The sequence below is a fragment of the Phalacrocorax aristotelis genome, chromosome 1, assembly GCF_949628215.1.
Source record: "Phalacrocorax aristotelis chromosome 1, bGulAri2.1, whole genome shotgun sequence".
Classification (NCBI taxonomy): domain Eukaryota; kingdom Metazoa; phylum Chordata; class Aves; order Suliformes; family Phalacrocoracidae; genus Phalacrocorax; species Phalacrocorax aristotelis.
In genome coordinates, this window is record NC_134276.1 from 67,454,043 (window position 1) to 67,477,488 (window position 23,446).

At 45.1% G+C, this 23,446-nt stretch overlaps 1 protein-coding gene across 1 annotated transcript; it reads right to left on the reverse strand.

The window, feature by feature from the left end:
* Positions 1-265: 265 nt before the first annotated feature.
* On the reverse strand, positions 266-5,707 carry ATP4B (ATPase H+/K+ transporting subunit beta). The gene is made up of 6 exons (XM_075091740.1): positions 5,583-5,707; positions 4,283-4,396; positions 3,320-3,519; positions 1,921-1,977; positions 1,264-1,356; positions 266-1,100 (listed from the first exon to the last, which is right to left on the reverse strand). Exons 1-6 carry the CDS (start codon positions 5,671-5,673, stop codon positions 939-941), a joined length of 717 nt encoding a protein of 238 aa, XP_074947841.1. The 5' UTR covers positions 5,674-5,707; the 3' UTR covers positions 266-938.
* Between the last annotated feature and the right edge of the window lie 17,739 nt (positions 5,708-23,446).

Sequence of the window (23,446 nt, forward strand, 5' to 3'; positions counted from 1 at the left end):
TAGTGAGATAGATATAGATATATCTATATAGCGATCTTGTGTCTTTGTATCATCTGTGGTAGAGTTAGATTTCTCAAATTTTAGATTCACTTCAAGATTTAGTGTTACTTCAGCATCTTCCAGATTATTCCAAGAAACCCAAAACTTATCACTGCAATACAGGGCTATCCTAATGAAAAAAAAAAACCACTAAAAAAAACCCAAAACAAACAAAAAACCCTTTCAGTAGTTAAATGACCACAGTTCTCCTGGGTGCAACTGGATGTTACAGTCTTACCAGTCATTTTTATTAAGTTATATATATACAGAAGTTGTAAGTGGTACAATAAAATTGGTAAGCTAGAGGAGAGATTTCAAGCTTCTTTTCAAGTCGTTGATTTGTCGACTAAAAAAATCTGAGTTGGCTGACTAGTACAAAAACCCAACTCACTGGGATACAGATAATTTTAATATACTTTTATAGTTTATACATCCTATACAAGAGAGATTGAGAATATATTGCTTGCTAGTACGTCAAAGTATTGATTTCTTCTTCTAGTTATCTGTTTCTCAATGTCCAAGATTTAGTATCATACATCAATTATTTATTATGGTTTGAAAAGTGACAGAAAATGTTTTGATCCTATGCTTATTTTCTTTGAAGACACAGCTGCTCAGTTTACAGGGCACATGTTTTGTACAAATATTTGCACTTAGGCAGCAGCGTACAGTAGCCATGGAATGCTAAGCTATGTACATCGAGATAATCCTCATCTCCTTCACACACTGAGAGCAGTATCTTGATTTTTAGCTACATGGGTCATCTTTCGGTAGAAAACGTCTCTTTGCACTGTAATTTGTGTAATTTTATGTGGAAATCATAGAAAATAAATACAGATGAAAGTGGTGATAGGTAAGATCACTCTTCACACGTTCTTCAGAAGTGTCTCTGTTGCTGCTCAGTCTTCTATTTTCAATTTAAACTCCACTTTGCCTTCGTACGGATCGTGAACATTGTCAAAGGTAATTCCAGCCCCGATGATTTTGCACACTATTTTAAGTTCTACGTTCCTCGTAATGTTGAGAAATTTCACAGCTACCAAAGGATTGCTGTAGCTGGGCTAGAGGGGGGGAAAAAAGGTTCTTTAATTTTACACCACCAATTTTAAAAGTCTTAAAATTAGCCTTCCCTCCCGTTCCTGTAAGATTGCAGAGATGCCCCACGTGTTTCATCTTATACAAAGGTAAAGAAGAAAAGTGATATTGAAATACATGAGCACCCACCTGTGCCTTTTTTCCGTAGTAGGGGAAGTAGTGCAGGTTGAAGGTCCCGTTCACGGGGTAGTAGTCCACCTCCAGCGGGCGAGACTCGTCACCCTGTTTGTAAAGCAAGAAAGCAGCTCAGCTGGCCGGGCAATCGTAAGCCAGCCCTGGGCAAGTGTTTTACTGCTGCTAAAAGCTGCGCAGCGTGTATTAAAGCTCAAGTTCAGCAATCTGTTTAGCACCAGTCTTGTTCTTGTTTTTCAAATAAAAGTGGAACTCTTCCACTGTTTCTATTGCCAAGAAAAACAGGGAAGTGTTCTTTCATAGCAGTTGTGAATTCAGTGAATGGGGACCTGCTGAAACATGCAGAGAGCCTCAAGGAGCTGTTCTGAGGCACGAACTTCACTAGTGGGAGCTGAAAGCAAGCAGCAAATGTTCTGTGCAGCATAGAAAAACAATTTTTCAGGTGATTTAATATAAAGCAAACATTATTATTTGTTCTTCTTAGGATGTCTGCTGGTGCAAGAAATTGCACAGAACTGAGAATATTCCCAGTGTTTGGCCAGAATGATCTGATTTCCAGAGCTGCAGGGTAATCTTTCAGGTCGCAGCTGCCCTTCACTTGCTATCAGAGCTGCAGTGCCTGAAATTTTCGAGACCTGGACCTCATACACTTACCACATATGTGCAGTCCACTCTTGGCGCAGTGCCGTTGCCAGGGAGAAATTTGATGATCTGAAATAGAAAACTCCTATTTGGTCATCTTGGAAATTGTTTTGAGATAAAACCAAGCAAACAGTTAACTAAGCTTCAGGTGCTGCTTAACTGTGTTTCTGCGTAAGGCCATCTCATCTTATGTACCTGTGTGGAAAAACACCCGTGTTGTGGCTGGATGTTTAAGAAGCAGGACTCCATGCTGCCTGGGATGGGCACTGCAGGCGGGCTCTTTCCTGGCTGCGCCCCGCGGCAAGCTCAGCTCCTTCGCCTGCCTGTTCTGCTTGCTCTCAGCCGGGCATCTCTTAAAGCGGCTAGTTGCATGAAAATAAAGAAAAAGCTGAACCCTTGTTCTTTTCATCATATGCCGTATTAGAAAACCTTGGATTTGGCAGAACCTCTTGTTTCCATTTGATCCTACAAAAATAGTGGGGTTGCACCCTGAGGCAGCAAAGGCGAAAGGAGGTAAAGGCCCTAGGCCCTATCCACCTGCCTTTCCCCTGCCAGGGCTGGTGTGCAGCCTTGCTGAAGGAGGCAAAGGCTTTTGGGGGAAAAGCGTGTCTTTCACCTGCCAAAATCAGGGGCACAGCTGTCTTCTCACAGCTGGACCTTGCACAGATTCTTGAAAATATTCATTGCCTGAGTCTAGGGTGCAAGCCCAACCAAAACTGAAGTGATTTTGTCTATCAGGAGCTGGTGGAGAATACGAATTCTTCACTTCATACTGAAATTGAGCTAGAAGGTTCAGAATCTTACCTGAAAACAAAAATAAAATGCTTATGCCTTTGTCCATGTCCTGAAAAAAAATAGAGGAGGTGTGGAAGATTCTGTTTTTCCTTTCTAAAATAAAAGTGTTTGTGGTTTTCACACACACAAAAAAATTTCAACAGGTTTTAATTTTGTTTCTTACAGGTCCTGCTAAAGATTTTCTTTGCAGCCTGGAAAAATAAGGTGTGCAAATATTATCTCTCTGAAATCACTTCAGTTACTGTCACACTTTAACGCCTTAGCTGAAGGTCCAGGATCGCAGTATTGCAGAAGGAAACTGATTTACATACTAGTTTGTTGGATGAGATGCTACAGAGTCACTGGCAAAACTAAACAAACCCCAAAGCTTTAGAAAGTTGGTTTACAGATCACTTTTTCCTATGTAACTTTCCTAGGCATGGTGATAAAGTCTCACTATTTCTCTGGTAACACTGGAGATCTCTTGGGAAAAGCATATGAATTTGTCCTCCCAGTACAAAGCAGAGATCAGAGCCCATGGCAGCAGACGATGGAGCAGCTCCCCAGCAGAGACTTGAGCTATCAGGGGTTTTTTGGGTGAATTCTTTCCTGCTCAGCACCTTAAGCTCGTACTTACTCTGTTCATTTTTATAATAAAACAGGGTTTTCCTTCTGGAAATCCAAAAGTAGGATCTGTGATGCCGGAGCAGTTTTGAAGCATATCTGAGGTAAATTTGCAGGACAGTTTTGTTTTATTCGGGCCATCAAAGGTGTCCTGAATGAAGTATGTGTCACCGGTGCAGTTGATGTTCAGACGCTGAGCAGCTGGCGTATACGCTAGATGTGTGAAGGAAGGAAAAAAATTCCCTTCTGAAGCTTTTCATATATATCCCAATACTGGGCTGGAGGTTATATCATGACAAAATGTACTTCAAGTGATGCTGGGATTAGATGGAACAAGGAAAGCTTGAATTGTCTGGGTTAGGGGTTTTTTTTTAGTATACCCGCAGGCAAAGCAAAAAGAAGATCAAATTGAGTTAATGCTGGCAATTTGTGTTGGTAGCTCCATATAAAGTCCATCTCAAATACAATTTTTCTCAATATGTGTATGAGAAACACAGAAATATGATATTAAGGCTCACAAGGAATATAAACACATCAAGATACGTACAGGCAAATGGAGCACCCAACCTACTTTGACTCTACTCTGATGACACTATGCAATGGCTTCACAAGACTTACTAAGGCACTTTGTAGTCACAGACAATATTAGATTAATTTAGTTTTGGAGACCTTTTTTTACCCTCTTTCTTCAAACTTTCTATTAGCCTATTTATTAAGGCTATTCAGGATTTTTAAAAAAGTAAAAGCTCTGAAGCAGCAACTAGAAGCTCAGCTTTACTAGAAAGATTTACATACATTTGGTTTATAGATTCATGAGGTGATTTACGCGTCCCTTTCAGCAGATGCATTTTCCACTCAAAATCTGATTTCGGAAGGACAAATAGAAAATGGAAACACTGACTTAAGGTCCTCAGGCCCAACGAGGGAGACGTGACAGCATGTTCCTTCAATGTTATGTAGGAAACCTCCTTTTTACCTGAGAGATAATTCCGAAGAGTTGTCACGAGACCTTCCCAGGTTTTGTTGTTGGATACGTTGTAATAAATTTGTAGTCCTCTATCCCCATAAACATCGGGTCGTAACGTTACACCTTCATGGGGAAAGAAAAGCCAAGGCAAAGCAGAGGAGAGGTGCCAGGCACAGATTTGTTCATTTAAATTGACAATAGGGATTACGCCGCTTCAAGACTCATTATTCTAAGCATACGAGATCCCCAGGCTTTGCTGGAGAGGATTTAACCATGTTCGGAAACCATCTCAGTTCTGAATTGTTCAACTGAAAACCAAAAGCTACTGCTAAACTCTTTTCTTTTCACGTATATCCTTGCTGTTATCAGAACAGCTTGCAAAAATCATTCCAGCCATTGCACTGGATTTCCCCAGGGCTTGTTAAAAGTAACAGTTATAATAGTCACGTTAGGTTAAAGAAACAGATTGTACTGCAGTGTGAGAAACAGCTTTTGAAAAAGCCACACTTAATATTTTACAGGAATTATTTTTCCAGCAAACATCAAGCTTATTGAATATTGGGAAAGGAAAATTCAAAATTCAGCAACAGGCAGATAGAATAATTTTTAGGGCTACAGCTTCGATAAAGTAATTTTTTTCCTTCCCATTGCTTGTAAAAACAAGCCATTAGAGGGGTGAAGTTTTAGCAGGAAGCACAGATGATCTCTTGCTAATATTGTCTTGTCCCTCCCCAGCCTCACTCTGTGTCCCACACATGTTTGTTTCTAATCCCATGTGTCTTTGCCTGTCTTATTTTTATTTGCTTGGCCACCGGCACAGCACACCCCAGCGGGGAGGGGTTCCTGCTCTCCCAGGGACTTTCCAAGCTGCTGACAAGTGTGGAAATACCCACCCCAGGCTGCTCGCCCCGGTGCCCCTTGACCTCACTGGGCACCCCAAAACCTCTGGGGTGCTTGGGGAGCTGAAGCAGAAACCAGGGTTTCCCCAGGGGCTGACCCCTGCCCATGGGGAGAGGAGGTATATATTTATATAGATAATATATAAAAATATATTAAATAGCTATACATTTCTAAAAATTAATAAATTAATGTGCCAATTTTTTTTTAAAGCCTGCAAGTGTTTGCAGGCAGAAGTTAAACTTTGCAGGGATTGTCTGGGGAGAGTCAACCCGATTTATTCCACATTTGCCTCCCTTTGTGCCCGGGCCCTGCTGGTGCCTCTCAGCGCAGCCCAGCCCACGCAGCCGCTGCAGGGTCCCAGCGGGTTTAACTCCCTGCCGGGCTGCAGCCGGCCAGACCGTGGCAATACCTGGGGATTTCAGCTGGTCTTGGTAATCCGGCTCATATGGATTCACCGTCCTCATTAAAGAGTAAATGGAGAGTGCGAACAGCCCAGACATCACCACGTAGAAAGCCAGGTAGTACAGGCTGATCCACACTGTGGAAAAAAATAAGGGCAAAATCTCATTTTTTGAGCAAGGGGTGCAGTGATCCCTCCGCAGCCAGGACCGTCCTGGCACCAGTGACCATCTCCTTTCTGCCCTTGGCCCCAGGGAGGTTTTCCCTGTGAAGAGACTAGTGGTTTGGATCTTCTTCTTTATACTCAAAAGAATATTCTTCTAGAAAAATTTTACTGTAAATTTGTTCGGTTTTACAAGGGCTTTTGAAGTAGTTGGTGCTTAGCTCACTCAGATCATTTAAAGCTTAAAAGATCGTGCGACTTCTTGAAGTGGCTTCACGTATTAGGACCACTTATCTGCTTATTAACATGGACTAAGCGACACAGCCCAGGTATTTCTTTAACAAAAACAAGTTGCTGCTGCTTGTGTTATTTGGATGGCGGGTGTCAGTATTTCGGGTGTGCTGATTTTAGACCCATATCACCTCACTACCTTTTACATCTGAAATCACCATCAGCAAAACATGTCATCTCACTATTTTAATTCTGGTGTGAGATGTGGAATGACACTGTGCCTCTGTCTGTGTGTGCGTAACACGTCTTACAAGCGGCCAGTGCCCTACACGCAGCCAGTATCTTGGAGTGGCCGTCAGAAACCACTCCCTGTAATCATCGGTGCTTCATAGCACCTTCTTCTCTCCAAAGTGGAAAGGCTCATGTTTCAGTTTGGTTTTCTGTAAAACCATGGTTTTAAGAATGGCTAACAAGCTGCACTCATGGGCTTCATGGCAGAAAAAATTCACCTAGAAGCTTGCAGCTGCTCTGTGGGAAGAGCAGGGACCTCCCTTACAACGGTCAGAGCTGCCCTTCCCAGAACGTAGATCAGAAAAATCACAGTTGTCGTAGACACATTTGCATTAGCACACAGTGATAAGAGAGAACATCTACTGAGCAGACAGTAATTTAGAAAGGAATTTTGGAAAAGCAAAATACCTTTCCAGAGAATTGGACAAAACCCACCGACTAAACAAAACGGTCTGCATACCAGACCCCTGTAGCCAGCAGTGTCAGAATCATACTGTATCCATCCCCCTTGGCTATTAATAAGTTAATTGTTAATGCATTAAATATTGTCCTTTTGAAATATTTGGTCTGAAATTAGTTTAAAGTCATCTTATACTTGCAGGAACCTCTTGGGTCAATGTTTTGGTGTAATTGACTCAGCTTACAAGGCCAGCCTAAAAGCAGCCCAGAAGCATTTACGAGCGCTGATGTCTTCAACAATTACAACACATCTACCATCACATTACGTCCCATTCATTAGGACGACCTTCCACCCAAGGTTTTTAAGTGTATCAGAAGAAAGAGAAGACTCTTGTGTATGAAAACCTACCCCAGTTAATTAAGGTCCTTCCCATAAAGAGCTTTGTTTCTGGATTCCAGACAAATCGACGGAAATTTTCCATCCGCTCGCTGCAGGTCTTTTTTTCATTTAAAGTTGCCATTTTCTCACAAAATTTCCCCCAAATGCGTCCTCCTCAGAAAATAAGGAATTCAACCGGTGCCCAAACAGTCCCCCAAGAAAAACACTTTGGTTTTTATAGCTTCTTCTCTGCTGAAGGTCAACGAGATTACTTCCTATACCAATAAAAGCCTCTGCTCACCATTATCAACCTGCAGCAGATACAATTCTTCAATAAAAGGTGTTGATAATGCTCGGTGTTGAGGCTGCCAAGGAGAAGTTAGTCCCTATCAAATGCCCTTCTCCTTTCTCTTGACCATTTTAGCAGATCGGCAGAGTTACGCATTTTGCGGAGTGCCCATAGGGCTTGTGATAGGCTCGGTGCGATAGCTGCTATCAGAGCAGATAAAGGGAAGGAGAACTTGTTTCTCTCTAGGTTTTCTTTTATTTTTTTTTTTTTTGGTTCCAATTAACCTGCAAATAGTGAATATAATTCTCCCACTACACCTATTACCATGTGTTGGGATATAGGGGATTGCAGCAGGAGTGAGTAGGGGAAAAGCACTGTTCAATGCTTTTCTGTCTTCTGTGGGGAATGTTTTTAGGTGATCTCTGACGATGATGACTCAACTTCAGAGGGTATCCCCACCTTGCTTGCTGACTATCCCTGCCTCCCTCTCAGCATGCCACCAGAAGAAAGATGGAGGACAGAAAAAGAAAAAATAATATAATAATTAAGTAAATAATAAAGAATATCACTAATAGTATAATAACATAATAAAAGTTTTTCCATACAGGTGTAAGACGAGGCAGAGCGGAGAACATACAGATATCATTTTCTGTCTGCTTTACAGCCAAAGGCTCTGGTACGTTCGGAGCCCAACCCTGAGCTCTCTCTGTGCACAGAGGAGCAGGACTGAAAAGTGTCCCCATCAGCTCCCCATGGATGGAAAAGCAAAGGGTGCATGGCAAGCGGCAAAGCCAACGGGCTCTCTAAATGCCCCTGCTGCAAGGAGAGCTTGGGTTTTTGAAAGTCCTTCCAAGCACACTGGTGTGCTTGCTGCTTGTCGAAGTTGTTCGCTAATGCTCTTACTCTCTTACTGGACCCCAGTAACGTCAAACCCCAAAACTGCCCTGTATATTCAGCAGGACTGGGGTTTCATCCCTTTTAACTAGGTATATGGGCGTTCCCTGCTTTTCACTCACTTCACCGGACACATGGTGGGGGCTAAATCTTTAAAACGGGCTTACATGAGAAGGCTGACTGAGAGACTTTGGATTATTTGGACTTTGAGACAGCTGTAACTGAGCCTGTCAGCTGGAGTAATATGGCAGGGTTATTCTGTCAAATAATGCTGAGTTTCTGAACATATAGAGAGATTTACTGTGCTTTTCTGCCTCAGATCAAGCAGCATGATAGATAGTGTAATAGCCACCAATTTAGGGTGATTTAACTTGTTTTCAGATGATGAAATAGGAGTCAGGCCAAGTAAAAGAAAAATAAGATTTGCAGACATTTGACCAATTTGTATTTCCCACAGAAAGGAGAGGAGGGTGAACAGAAAGGTACTTTCAGTGATGATTACACCATGAACTGACCAACATTCAGGACAAATGGTTCATTTTTTTAAAGTTAAAATAAGACAAGGAGATTGGGCAGCGGCCTGAAAATGAAACAGCTACCCAGAGGTTAAAAGGCTGTCGGAGGCTCCCACATAGCAGTTTCAGAAATGAGAACAGAGGAGTGAAGAGGTTAGGGGGAAAAGCAGGGAGGGAAGTAGCAGGTCTTCAGCAGGATTTCACTTTTTTCCATATTGAGCATGAGCCCGTCTGGTGGATCGGGTGGAAGGGAGCAACTGGACTCAGTTAGATGGGGAGTTAGAATATTTATGAAGAAAGGGAAGGAAATTTAAATCTCGACCCTGCTTGCAGAAAGGTGATAATCTAACGGTGCACAACTTCAGGATGCAGCTAAATCTAAACAACAACCAGATTAATTATTCATAACAAAATCAAATCCCAAATTATGCTCAAAGGAAAATGTTGCTATTTCTGTTTCCACACGCTGAAGGTGGTGTACAAATCAGCAGGGTTTCCACCGCAAGTAAAGGTGAGGAGGCACCGCTCAGGTCACCACAGCTGAGCCTGAGCACAAGTGTCTGCACAGAAGGCAAAATGGAGCCTCTCGAAAATTAGGAGTTTGTGCTCTAATGAAACTGAGGCCAAGGATTTCGTGTGCTCTTCCCTCTTATATTATATCCCATCTGTTCCCATCTATCATTGTCTGGGGAACCTACGGTCCTAATTTTTATTGAGCAGGATGCAAACCAGAAAAGGATTTTTCTATTTTTCCAGTGTCATGGGAACCACCTGATTTTTTGAGGTCCTGCAGCCCTGGCTGGAAAGGACAGAGAACCCCTGCAACAGCCCTGAGCAGCTCTGCTCCTCTCTCCCTCAGAGGTTTTGATTCGCACTAACTCAGTGTAGCAGCAGCTGTCAAACCCGTGGTGGCTGCTGTGCCACCAGAACCTCAGTGATCACATATTCACCACTACCAAAACCCACACAGGCATCGTTCTCCTTTTCTCCCTGTGCAGAGCTGCCAGCAGATTGTGGAGAAGGATAGGTTTTCAACCCATGGATTGTGGCCCCTGAATTCTCTGTATGAATGTCTTCCAACCACTTTGGAAGGGGTAATTTAGAAAAACAGGGCCTATGCCCATGAGATATGTTCTTGGTACGGGGATAAACTCTGCTGAAAAGTGTTTAGAAAAAGATAAACCTTGCAGGTTTAGAAGGCAGCAAGTGATGGGTATGGCATATGTTATTGTCCTATAAGCACCATATTTGTCAGTCAGTAAGTGCTGACTTTGCTATTTCTTTATTTTCTTCTCCAGTTCTAACTCAGAATACAAAAATACAATATTTTATTCTAGGCTGCTTCATCCAAATAAGATTTTTTTTTCCAGTTTGATGTCTAATCAGGCTAAATCACTTGCTTTTGGTTCAGGATAGATTAATTGGTACCTGCTTGCTCTGTGAGACCCCCTCTGCAGTAGTAATTCCCCCATGTGCCGGAGCTCCCATGACACAGCAGCGGGGTTGCACATGGGGATGGGGTTTTCCTTGGCTGACACTCCATTGCCTGGCCAGGGACCCTGTCCCATTCCCCTGACCAGGGCACAAGAGGCACTCAAGCTTAAACCCCCAGGTGATGTGACAGCAGAGGCTAACCCAGCCTGTCACTGAACCGACTAGAAATGCAACATTTTAAAATTTTGGGAGTTTTTTATCCTTGGATATTTTGACATTTCAGCCTCTCCTCCTGTCAGGTCTGGCTAAAGGCTGCAAATCACCTCCTGGTCCCCCTGTCACTGCTGCCACGGGAGCTGCGCTCCCCTTTCTGCTCTCCCCCTCCATCCTCTCTGTTTCCTTGCCCCGCTCACAGCTCCTCCCGCCTCAGCAGGCAGGTTTGGTACTTCTGGGAGGTGAGCCCATCAGGGTGACCATGCACGTGTCCCTGTGCTTGTGTACATGCAGGCATGTGACAGTCATTTGCAGTCACAGCTCTTCTTCTGTACCCGCAGTGATTCACTGAACGAGGAGACTCTGGTACAGACATTGCATGAATTTAAACACATTTTGCAGCATTTTTTCTGAAAATTAGCACTGTCTTTGTAAAGCTTCTCTTACTGCTTGTGTTGTGGGTTAGGGCAAGACTCGAAACTATTTTCAGGCAGGGGGTGCCCCACTGGAAGGAAACCATACCTTTTTTCTGTGGCAGCTTGTCTTCAAAATAGAAAAGTATAAATTTTCCAGGTTTATGTCTACTAAAGAGCTTGCTTAAAAAAATCCAACAACAGTGTACATAATTCACATAATAAAGTTGAATTGGACAAGAGGACTCCAGGAATGCAGCCGCTGATAAAGAAAAGCATCAACAAGCCCGATCACCCACGTGGCTCAGCCCCATCCCTGAGAACACAAGGGGTCCCCTCTATTTCACATCACAAAAAGCCTGCTGCAGAGCCCTCCCCTCTTCCAAGACCTAGACCTGGGAAAACGTGCAAAAATATTTATTATGTCTTTGGTGGGGCCAAAGAGGTACCATGAGGGGCCTGGAGGGGATGCCATGTGCTGCATGCCATGGACACGGGCAGCCTGCTCCCAAGCCAGACACAGCCACGTCACCTTCACTGGCTCGTGCCCCTGCCCTCTTCTGCTTCACAGCAGCAGAAACTATAAGAAGAGTAGGGGCATCAAGAGCTGCACCCTCCTATGTGCATGAGTACTGAGTGTAGAAATTTCCCATTGGGAACCTGGGGATTTTCCACCTCCCTGCAAACAAACTGACTCAGAATTTGGTGTTCCCCCTGAAAGGCTGGAAAAAAGTTTGGGATGAAAGGAGCAGACGTTCGTAATGACAGATTTTTCCTTTGAGGTTTTTTCCAAACAATGAGTGAAATCTGGCTGCACAGAGCTGACAAAAGGTCTTGATGTCTTTATTTACCCACTGAACTGCACAGGAGGCCACGGGAACCTCCTTCTTCTCGTCTCCTGCCACTTAAGGTGGACGAAATACAGGATATGGGAAGTTGTGAGCAGAGGGGGCACTGATGCCTGTGTGAGGGGATGCAGCAAACATGGGGGGCAAGTGGGGGTGAGAAACCTGCTGGAACAGCAGGAGGGGGAAGCATTGGTGCACAGAGCTGAAATCAGAGCTCCCATGACACGCTGGCTGTGTGGGACAGCTGAGCCATGGGCGCGACCCATGTGCAGCTATAAAAAATATGGGATTCTCGTGGAAACTTTGTGTGTGTGAGTGAAAATGAGCATTGCCTTTCTAAGAGGTTTATCAAGGTAGGACAGAGTGATGGCTACTCTATGGGGTCTGCTGAAGGGCTCCTGGCCACTGCAGTAATTTGTCAGGACACTTGTTACTGACCAGTGGACGTCTCACGTTCCCACAGGAGGGTTGCTGGTCTAAGCACCCTCTTGCTGTAGTCCATCAGGATTCAATCAGTGCCCGTTTTCCTCATCTGACCATGCAGGGCTGCCCATCAGCATCCAGTGCACTGCCCCGATGCTCTGGCCTTGCAGCTGTTGCAGCCAGCCCTGGTCCCTTTGCTGTGACAACCCTCAACCCCGAGCCTTTTGTCATGTTTAATGTACCCAGAGCTGCTCAAAGAGGGACTGATGTTTGCTTTCCCTGGCTGGTATTTAATGCCTGCATCACTGACCTTGAGCTGGCCACTGAAGAGAAGGACAGCCGAGGGGGAAGGTTCCACAGGAGCGTGGGGGTGGCACAAGGCTGGAGGTGAGGTTTGAAAAGTTAGACCCAGGCTGAGATGTTATCCCTTGGAGATGTTGCCCTGAGCAGAACCATGTGGTGGCACGCCTTGGCCAGCAAAGGCTAGGCCTGCTTTATGCAGAGCTCCTCACACGCTGTACCTGCTTGAGCTGCTTTAGGTTTGCCCTAGGACCTCGGTGTCAAAGTTAATATAACATTAACTTTGTTCACTCGTGATAACGGCACTGATTCCTCCCTCCTGTGGAGGCTGTGCAGGAGGTGGTGGTGGTGGTGGGGAAATACCAGGAGGGACAGGTTACTGCCTGCTGCCTTACTGGAGCACCACCAGCGCCATGCCAGGGGACCGGCCTGCAGGTTTTGTGCGGCTCTGTGCCACTGCCTCTCCAAGTACCATGATTTCAGCCTGGCTCCCCAAAAGAGGCGTGCATCGTGTGCCACTTTGGTGCCTCCATGGTGCGCAGCAAAAACCACACTGGCCAGGAGGAAAACCCACTGCAGTGTAGCATGACGTGGTGGGAGGCTCCTGTGGGGATCCTCCGCAGCACGCCTGGGAGTCGCCTATGGGGTCAGACACTGGGGCTGGCATTTGAAGTCCATGAGGTTTATGCCTTTCTCTTTGACCCATGGCTGTCTTCTGTATTAAAAGATCAGCAGGTGATCAGACATACTGGACTTGCTCTGCTTTTCTCATGGCGACGATAAAGAAAATTTTCTGAAAATTTCTGAAATCTAAAATTTAGAATGAAAGAGAACGCAGCAAAAATTATTGCCAGTGTCTCAGGCAGTGGAGGATGGTGAAGGGATGCTTTTCATGTCCAGGATTGTATTTTGTGTAGGAATTTGTGTTTGGGTTTGTTTTGTTTTTAGTTGGATTGTGTTTTTACTAGCAATCCCTCTCATTTGCTTCTCCTGTGTTTCACAGGTTGTCAAGGGAAAATGTGTCAGTATTTTTCAGACCTGGGGAGCACAGTTATTCCACATTTGATAATAATTATGTCAGATCTGCTGCCTGAAAACTTCAAGGGAAGAAAAAAGTGGGAACCTCCTGGACTTGAACTGAACTTATATTCCCACTGTTCCCAGCCTCGGGGCAAGTGACAAGAGAAAGGAGGGGGGTTGGCAAAAGTGCAGTGCTGGGCTTGTAATAGCACAGAATGATCAGAGCTGTGGAAAAGGTAAAGCAGCCTCTCTTCAGGGCTGACCTACCACTCACCCCGGTTCTCCAGAAGGAGCATGGCTGATATCCGCTTTTCTGTCCTGCCCCTGTTTGTCCAAGGGCTGCTGAACCCACCAGGGGGCCAGCCAGCTCTCTTTACATCCCCTCTGCCTCTCAAGAAACTGAAGGAAATTATTGCTATAAAAACCTGCTAAATTGAACACAAAAGTAAACCTAGCAAAACCCAATGATGTTCCTTTCAGACATGGTTGAGTGCCAAAGCCTGCTGTTGAGGGGGCAACATACTACTGCTTGTGGTCTCTTTCGGGTGATGGCAAGTAACGGGGTCCTTGGGAATGTTAAACACCCCATGAAACATCTCCAGTAGTTCTGGCTTCATCAACTTTCATCAAAGGGATTTCTCCATATGCACAGACTGCCACAGGCCGCCACAGGCCATAGAGTTTCATGTGGCGTTGCAAAGAAATAAGCCACATGCCCAGCCAAACACCCATCTGCAAAGCTGCACCCTGGCTTCTGTTACACTCAAAATCTTGTTCATGGACGAAAGGTATGCTCATCCAGTAAAGCCAAGAATGTATTGTTAGTGTAATTGAAATCTTATGAGTCTAACCATTACTACTCCAAATCTAGATGTTGCAGGAAAGAACAATGATGCAGTTAAAATTGTACACACACTTTTTAGCCTTCACCCCTTTTCCTGATGTTATGTTCCCCCTTCCCCTGCTCCTTGGGCTTCTGAGATTAGTGGTGTCTTGCTGGCAGGTCTGGTGGGGGCTATGGAGAGTCATGAGCATCTGAAGTTCTGCACCAGGAACATAGTGATGTCTGTGTTGATGGCTTCTTTGGCCTTACTCAAGAAACCACATGGGGTCATTTTTATGTTTGCAAACTAGCTTTTGCACCTTAGTCTTTCTTCACTGGCCTGCAGCTTCATGTTGCATCTGAATTTGCTGTGCATGGTGTGTACTGTCCGCGTTACTACCAGTTACTCCACCTGTTAGGCCTGGTTTCTCTGCTCTTGCCCCGAGCCCTGAAGCACCTTCTGCCTACCTCCAGGCCGCATGTCCTCACCTGCCCCTCCATAAACTGTTGACAGCTCGGGGTGGGGCTCTATGTATGGAACTATGGCTACATAATATGAAGATAAACAAGTAAAGCAAACATGCCAAGGACACCTGGTCTACTAGCAAAGCTGCTGCTACAACTGAACCAAGTAACCCAGAGCTGCCGGCAGGTCAAGAGAAGATCAGATTTAGCACGCTCAATGGACCTTGTTCCTGAGACTCATTGCCAAGCCCATGGCCAGTCGATGGTGACAGCAGTCCTGTACCAGGGACACCCCATCACCCCTGAGCAGGCCAGACACCCCTTGGGGACTGTGGCGCATGGCTGCTGGAGGGGTGGTGGTGGTGGTGTTGTGGGTGGTGGGGACCACTTAGCTGGAGGGAAATCCCATCATATTTAAGTGATAGTGGGCTCAGCCTTCAAGTCTGCCCAGGTGCGCTGGGCTGGGCTTTTCCCCGGCTCTGGCCTCACCGTGGCTGTACTGGCATCACCACCTTGTGAGGTATTGCTTCCCCTCACCTTTGTTTCCTTTATGCCTCCCTGCTTCAAAGACTGTTGAGATATTGCTTAGCCATGCTATTAATAATTTAATAACTCTTCATTCTTACTTCCTAAGCCAGTTCTCCCAGAGTCTGTTACTGCCATTTTCCTTTGAACTTCTCCCAGCTTGTCTATGTCTTGGGGGTAATAAGGTGCCCAAAATTGAATGGTGTTCAAGACATGGCCTTACCAACCACAAACCCACTAAAATCAATGGCAATGTGCCCATGGGCTTAAATTTACTTTGGGATCTGGCCCAAAGAGGAGAATAGTGCTTTTCAGCTTGGTAATATGATGTCTCAGCATGATCAACTCAAAATGACTTAGGGTGGTTTTTGGTTGGGTTTTTTTTTTTTGTTTGTTTGTTTTTTTTAACACAGACTTATCAAATTGCCAATTTGTGTGTATTTATTATTCAGCAAATTCTCCAAACTGCTCTGCGTGCTGCTTCTTCTCACAGTCCTTCCTCCCATCAAATTTTAGCCATTCACATACTTGTCCTCTGGCTTAATATCTTGTACTTTGCCACACTAAAATCATGTGATTTTCTGCCCAAGTTTCTAATCCTGCCAGACCTTCCTGTACTCTTGCTCCATTTCTGTGGCCAAAGTCCCCTGTGGACGAGCTGACCATCTCTCTTGCATCAGTAGCAGATGTGTGCTGATTTTCAGTTTTTAACTGAGATGAAAAAGTAACAACACAGAGTCTGGGTCTTAATTTTAATGTACCTTTCTTAGTCCTTGTCCAAACATGTCCAAAGGGCCTCGTTTTTAAGGACACCCAGCTCAGTTCTGCACCTGGTGTTCAGAAATGGACTCTGCACCCAGCGAAGCAAAGGCAAGCCACCCCAACATTTGCTTACATGCTAAGGTCAAGAGACTGGGAAAAATGTATGTAACAGCACTCAGGCTGCCATCATGCTGACACATCACTCCCTTGTTCTGGCGCAGTGTGCCTCTGTATTACAAATTGTATCCTTCCAATTCATGACTGCACTTTTCACCCAGATTCTGCTAGATAATTAATGAGACTGTTCAATAAAACCATGACTAACTCAGATAGTGCATTACCAGTGATGTTATGGTAAGGAAGTAACAAAGTACCAGTTCCTCACTAATCCTATAGTGTGTTTCTAGGGAGAACAATTCCTTAATTCAAGAATATCCTCCCAGTTTAGAAGAAAGCAGGGATAAGTACAGATAACTGTAGAAACTCCTCTTTGGGAACAGGTTTTCAAATGCTTGTGAACTCACCTGATGGTTATTTCACCTAGATCCCATTATCAAAGTTTGTTTGGAGAAATGCTAAGTGAAACACTTTGAAACCTTACCTAAACCAAGATACGCCAAGTTTACCACCTGCCCTCCTAGGCAAAGCAAGAAATTAGACTGGTCTGGCATTTTCAGCATGACTTAAATCACCATATGAACTGGTAGGTATTTGTAAACTGATTGTGTAATACTTTTTCTAGTCTCTTCATCTGTATTGAACAGGGGCTAACTTATTTCCACAGGTCCTTCCTTTCTCTCTGGTTTTAAATGAAGGTGGTGTATTTATCTGTCTTTGGGCCCCTGGGAAGGAGGCTGGTCCTCAGCAAGATTTTCAGAGATTGCTTTGGCTCATTGCTGAATTGCTCTCCTCCTGGGCCACTGAAAAACCCTTGTTCATCTACATGTTCTTTAACGTGATCTCGCTTTATTCTGGCCTGCCCCCAGTCTTGGCTTTGATACTGGGCTGCTCCTGCCTGCTGTTTGCTACACTAGCTTCCCACAGGTAATGGGTGAATCAAGGTATGGTCTCCCCTTCCCTCCCAGCCAAAACTGATGAAGGATGTAACCTGGTGCCAGCCAAAGCGGGCATCCGCCCAACCATAGCAGGGCCCTGCCAGACCCAGGTGACAAGATGACAGTTATCTTTATCACGTCTTCAGAGCTGGGTCCTCAGCAGGCCCTGAAGGCTCCTGCCCAACACCACAGACAGCCCAACCCAGGTAAGGATCAACCAGCTGCAGTTTCCTGGAGGCACCACGCTTTATTTGCACACTGTGGGTTTATGCAACCTTTGGGTGTGCTGTTTTGGACGTTAACGCTGCATCGGACCGGGCAGGGAAGGGTCAGCTTCAACCGCGTAAGAAATCAATACTGAGTTGAAAGCAGTCCCTTAAGCTGTGAGAGTTAAAAAAGCATTGGGAAAATCTGCTTTTATAGATGCCCCTTGTACTCTTTGACAATTGCCTTCAGGTATGCATGGCTGATTCGTCCTTCGTTGTCAGTCTGAGTAACACTGTATTTGTTCAGAGCTAAATCCCCATAGGCCTTATTTCTCCTATTGGTGCCAATGAGATATATATATGAGTATAAATATATATAAAAATATTTTTATGTACGTGATGTGTTTGTACATATATATACATATATATGAAAAAAATATATATACACATATGTATATGTAAAGGCACTTTTTTCCAGGCTTATAGAAGGAAATGAGGCCAGCAAGAAAGTGTGGAATTATCTTCCAGGATAACCACAGTGGCTGCTCAGTGGTTAATGAGCTCACTTTAGCATGCAGCCATCCTTTTACACTCCCTGTCCCTCTGGAGCGGCTCAGCCATCCTCCTGGCCTTGTTATAACAACAGACCGATGCTCTTTTAATTGACGTGGCTCCTGTCACTGCATAGATACTTATTTCTGTTGAATAAAGTATTCTGAGCTATTGAAAAGCATGATGTAATGGTGCTGTGCTACAAGGGACCCCAAATGCAGGCCAGGTTGTCTCTCGAAGAGTCACCTCTCACCTCCTCTTACGGCAGTAGGGGTGACAGCGGGGCTGTGTTGCTGCTGTCCTGCACCCACACATGCAGCAGCAGCAGGGTGCTGGCGCAGGCAGCACTGCAGCATCCATCCGGGGTTGCCCAAGAGGATGCAAAGCAAGGGGAACAGCCCCGAGGGTCCTCCATGGTGAGCTGCACATGATTGCATGGCTCTGGAAACAACTGCGAACTCCTCTTTGCACATCTGAACTGTGCATGCTGAGAGGCATTTTAAAACAGTGCCTAAATGATTGAGGAAATGGCAAAAATGATGCATTCAGTCTTCATCCAGAGGCAGAAATATTTCTTTTGTTCCAATAAATGTTGGTAACTATAAAAAGACTATGAGATTTTTTTCCTGATAGTGGGACTGTAAGTACTAAGGAGGGATCCTCAAGAAAAGAGGAGGTGAGAAATCTGAGGGCAAAGGCTGAGCACAAGCAGGTTTTAGTATTAAACAATCTCTGTGTGCCTACTCATGCTGCTATTAAACAACTGGTCTAGCGACCTGGCATTAAAAACGTACCTGGCTATGGATGAAACAGTTCCACTTTTGGCTATTTCTCTACAAGACTTAGAAATCTCTGTTTTCAGAGACACAAGGTGAACCATTTTAATGGAGGTGCCATTAATACAAATGCTGGCTGAATCAACATTTCAAGGGAAGGCCAGATTGAGATAAGTTATTTTAAAACTTAAGTGTTTCGCTAAAATGGGTTAGGAGCATTTATGGCACTTTTATGTTTAGCTGTCATGCTGCTGAGATGGGAACATTTCAGAATATGACCATGCATCAGAATTTAAGTATCAGTGCATCTTTATATTGATCTGAGTGCCTGGGATCAGTATCTATAATGGATAATGAAGCTTGTGATCCCAATGCACCATTAGGAAGTCACGGTATTTGGAATTAACTGCTGCTATAAGCAGAAGTTGTGGATATACTTGTGAATACCAGGCCTGGCTCTTGAGATATATCCCAGTTGCTGTAAAGAACTTGTTCTGTTCCTAAACTATAAGACTGGCACAAAGATGTATTTGTGGCATTTATCTGTTGACTCATACCTGTAGCTAGATTTATTCCTTCCTAGAAATAAGTATTAAGATTGACAGACTTGGCAGGATCCATGGCAAAGACCACTGGCCACCCTGCAAGACAGTGAGCCTGATTCTCATCTGACATTTACAGCTTCGCCAGAAAGCCAAACATGTAAACCTGAACCATCAACTGGTTCAATGAGCCTGTGGCAAGTCCATCTTCTCAGCTGCCAGAGTCACATTTCAGTGAGTTTCTTTTACTGAAGGAACAACAAATCAAAACACCATTTGAATAAGAACTTATGTTGTCCATACCAGGACCAACACAGCATCTTTCTGCAAGCCTGGCATGCTCCATGCTGTTGGCTGGCCCTCCCCTGCCAGGCTCTCTCCAGCCAGGTGTCATGGGCTGTGCTCCCACCTGCAGCAATGCCCAGCAGGCACCAGCGGCGTGGCAGCACCCAATGGTAAGAAGCCTGCACGGGGACCCCTGTAAATCAGACATTTCGGTGGTCTGAGGAGGGCAGCCTGGCAGTCCGGTTTGCTTCCTACACAGGAGCCCTCGCACGGCACCCACGGCTTGCTTTGCCAAAAGGGAGGACGTGCATGTGCTCAGGGGAGGGAGCAGAACTTGCATTTCAGAAGGATTAGATAAACTATGAGCTTACAAACGTGGGGTCACACCATGTCAGCCAGCTACTTTTGGTCCCACAGCAAAGGCCCCTGTCACCTTCGTAAACCTGTGGAGCACAATTTGACATCTTCGATTAATGAAGCTTCCTTAGTCCTAGTGCTCTGTGTACTCACAGTGAGTAACAGCATTGCTTCACACACAGCAGCAGAGATCCACTTACAAAGGACCCTAAAGCATTCTCAAAAAGAGGGCCAGCACCCCTATGGTCTGCTTACAGAGGGGGACACGGAGATGGGGGGCATTCATGAGACTTGCCAAAAACATATTTTGGATCTGACCATGTTTGATAATTCTAGACAGGCTTTTTCCAGCCCTGAAACACACATGTTCAGAAATAGATTTTGTGTAGTATTTTTATTTTCCTCCCTGGCCAGATTTTCAGCTGGGCATGAAAATGAATAATAAATTTAACTTTCAAGTTTAGAATGATAATTTCAGGGCTTTCAATGACATTGTAAGAGCTTATTTATTTGCTCAGTGAGTGAGTCTGAGCGGGTAGTCATACCATTTTTTCAGGTTATTCTGTTTACATGGATATTTGTAATTTATATTCCAGGACACACCCAGGATGAAAAAAAAATCTTGCCAATACAAAACTGTGATGAAGACCTCAGGCTGCAATGTGGCAGTGAATCAGATGTTAAAGATGAGGTGATAATCTCTCACAGTCTGTACTGAATGCTATTTCTGTATGAAGAAAAGTGAGTAGGAAATGTCTTCGAAATAACTGTTTTCAGCAGTGCTGTAGGTTGTTGTCCAGAGGCGTAATGGCACAGGGTCTTTGGTCTGATTGCCCCAAATCACTGGCTTATCTACAGATGGTGCCCTTTTTTTGTTGTTTTTCCCATTTGTGTTTAACAATTCATGGTTTTCCTCCTGCCCTTTAAACTCCAGTTTGCAATCCACCGCTGTGAAATTGTTACAAACGAAGTCTGACCTCGCACTTGAAATGCGGCTCAGCAATGATCAATCATTTGAAAAGTGTCTCATGTAATAGCGCTCAGCTAAAAACAGAAGGAGTGGAATGATGCACAGCGGAACCAGGGGGGAACAGGCGCAGTAAGGGAGGACATGATGACTAATATCTATGACAGGCAACAAGATACTTTCCAATTAGAAAGCCAGGGAATTAGCCAAACAGTTTCTTCCAGTTTAGAAAGACATTAAGGCTTGTCCTATGGGAAGCCATATATACACAGAAATCCAGTAAAATTTGTCTTTACTTTAATTGCTGAAGTGCAGAAACATCTTAATAAGGACAGACATGGGGGGATGCTTTTTATAAACCTACTGTAGGACAGCAGAGAGGATTACAAATATTCTCCAAGCGCTCCATTGCAGACTGGTGGAGAGACATCTCAGGGATGGCTCACGGGCAAGTCAGGCTGCTGAGTAGTAGTTAGTAGTCCTTTCACTTCTCCGACACCTGTGTTATATCCTTGGCTCTTCTGGCTCATGCACTGGATAAACAGACCTCCAAATGGTCCAGCATAGACTATGCTGTTATTCTGTCTTGGTTTTTTTGTATCCTGCTCTTGCTCTCATCTGTGAATACACCCTGTGGTGCTTCAGTGAAACTTATGTGCTTAGATATCTTGGAGGATCCAGACCTTAGGCATGTAGATGCCCATGCCTTGCTGAAAGTAAATAAAATGTGGATGGCTAGGGGATACATTCATGCTGCCTGCCTGCTGGCATGGGAACAGAGCACCTACATGACCAGTCAGGGCTCCGTGCACAGTCAGCAGAGGAACAACACCCAATTTAGCTTTTCTGAAGCTGAGTACAAGTTACTTATTTGGGATCATTTCTGAATTCCCAAGGCTGGAGGGAGGCCATATTGTGTGAATCCTGGCCCTGCCACTCTGCTCACGCAGGGTTTGCCAAGGCAGGAGGGGAACTGTGTGCACACACAAAGTGGCCCCACAATGAATACCAATGTTATTGTGGTGCCTGGGCAGGCACGTGAGGGGAGACCAGTAGCTTTATTCATAGGTTTCCCTAGCCAGATTTGGAAGCTTTCAAGTTCCCACACTGGAAAGCAAGATTAGTCTCGACCCAATTTGGATCAAGGTGGGATCCAGCTACACTGTCCTTTGTCTCCCTGTTTTGACTGAGCATGAAAAGACCCTTGCAGAGACTAGTGGAGGGAAGCAGTGGGCTGCAGCTGTACGCTGTAGAGGCCAGATCCCTCGGGCAAACAGCAATGCATGCTTTTAACTAAGCAAAAGTGATTTGCAAAATCCAGATCTGGGATGCTGACATATCCCTTCAAGCTAAATTTAGGCTTAAATGAAAATACCTTAAAGCTCATGCCCATTCTTAGTGATGCCCCATCATGACTTTGGTCTGAACTGCTACCCTACTGCTGAACTCACAAGATTTGCAGATCCACAAGAAATCCCATTTCCCATTGCCAGGACTCTGGTCTGCAGTTACATATGTGCGTCCCACCACTGTGGCGTCTTACCACCTTGCAATACTCCTGTGAGGATAGGGGGAGGGTTGTCATCACCATTTTCAGGTTGCGAATGGAGGCAAAGACAGGCTCAGTGATGTGCCCAAGGAGGTCACACAGGCAATCAGTGGCAGAGGAGGAACTGTCAAGTCCCTGAATAACCCCTGCATTAACGGCTGCTCCAGCTGGTCATACGCGCAGTCATGACCTCAGTTATATGTGGAGCACCAAAATGTCCTAAAATGCCAGTCTCCCTTCTTCATTTTGTGAGAGCAATAGCATCATGCAGTACACAAGGGCAACAGAGCTGAGCAGGCTGTTCCTTCCTGTGGCCCCAGGACAGCAGCACCCTCTTAGGTGGAGATGTACAGGGCAGAAGGGCTCTGTGATGATCTTTGCTTTCTGCCTGCTTTGTGACTGTGCCCCTGTAAACAGCTTCTTTTTCTTGACTCAGTAAAGTCACTTTAAATGCCAATATTGCAAAATGCCAATATTGATAAATGAGTGATTAGTGGGCAGCTCTGAGGATGGGCAACAGGATACAGAGACTTTCCACGAGAGGTCAGAAGACCTCAGTTGAGGCCAGGGCACTCTCAGGGACACTTAACACTTTGTGGCCTGTGTGGACACCTGCTGGGCTCCAAAGCTGGGTGTGGGGTGCAGCTGGGTGGGTGCAAAGGCTGTCAGCTACTCCTGGAAAGGACAGCTGGTGCTGAACTGGGGTCCAAAGTTCCCCAATGTTTTGCTGCCCCCCTCCAGTCAGCCAGCACAACTGCATGTAAGATGGTTCCCAAGCTCTCTTACCTCCCTCTGACCCAGTTTACCTCAATGCCCTTAATTACCAGTTTTTTCTAACTTTGAATCATTTTGATAGATGTGCTTCTGCTGGTGGATTGGGGGGAGGCAGTATCTGGCCATTGCTTGGTAGGTGGGGATGGTGCTCCCCCGATCTTTGGGGCAGAAACCTGGCCTGCTGCTGCAGCCTTGGGGGCAGTCATGGGGGCTGCAGCTGCTCTGCGGCCGCAAGCCTTGACTCTGCATGGATTTCCTCACATCCCCTCATCTGTCCCACCTCGTCCTTTAGGCGCTGCAGAGCCACAGGGGCGCTTCCCAGCGCCCCTCGCAGCAAGAGCCACTCTGGTTACAATGAACACCTACACCCGCATGGCCAAAAAACTGGGGAAATGTGGGTAATTTCCAATTCCACCACATCCCA

Excerpts from the sequence above, each read along its gene's own strand:
- ATP4B (XM_075091740.1), bottom strand. The coding sequence starts at position 5,673 with ATGTCTGGGCTGTTCGCACTCTCCATTTACTCTTTAATGAGGACGGTG. Across the intron at positions 1,357-1,920 it reads GAGTGGACTGCACATATGTG|GGTGACGAGTCTCGCCCGCT; the intron begins GTAAGTGTATGA and ends CTTTACAAACAG. Across the intron at positions 1,101-1,263 it reads ACTACGGAAAAAAGGCACAG|CCCAGCTACAGCAATCCTTT; the intron begins GTGGGTGCTCAT and ends CCCCCCCTCTAG.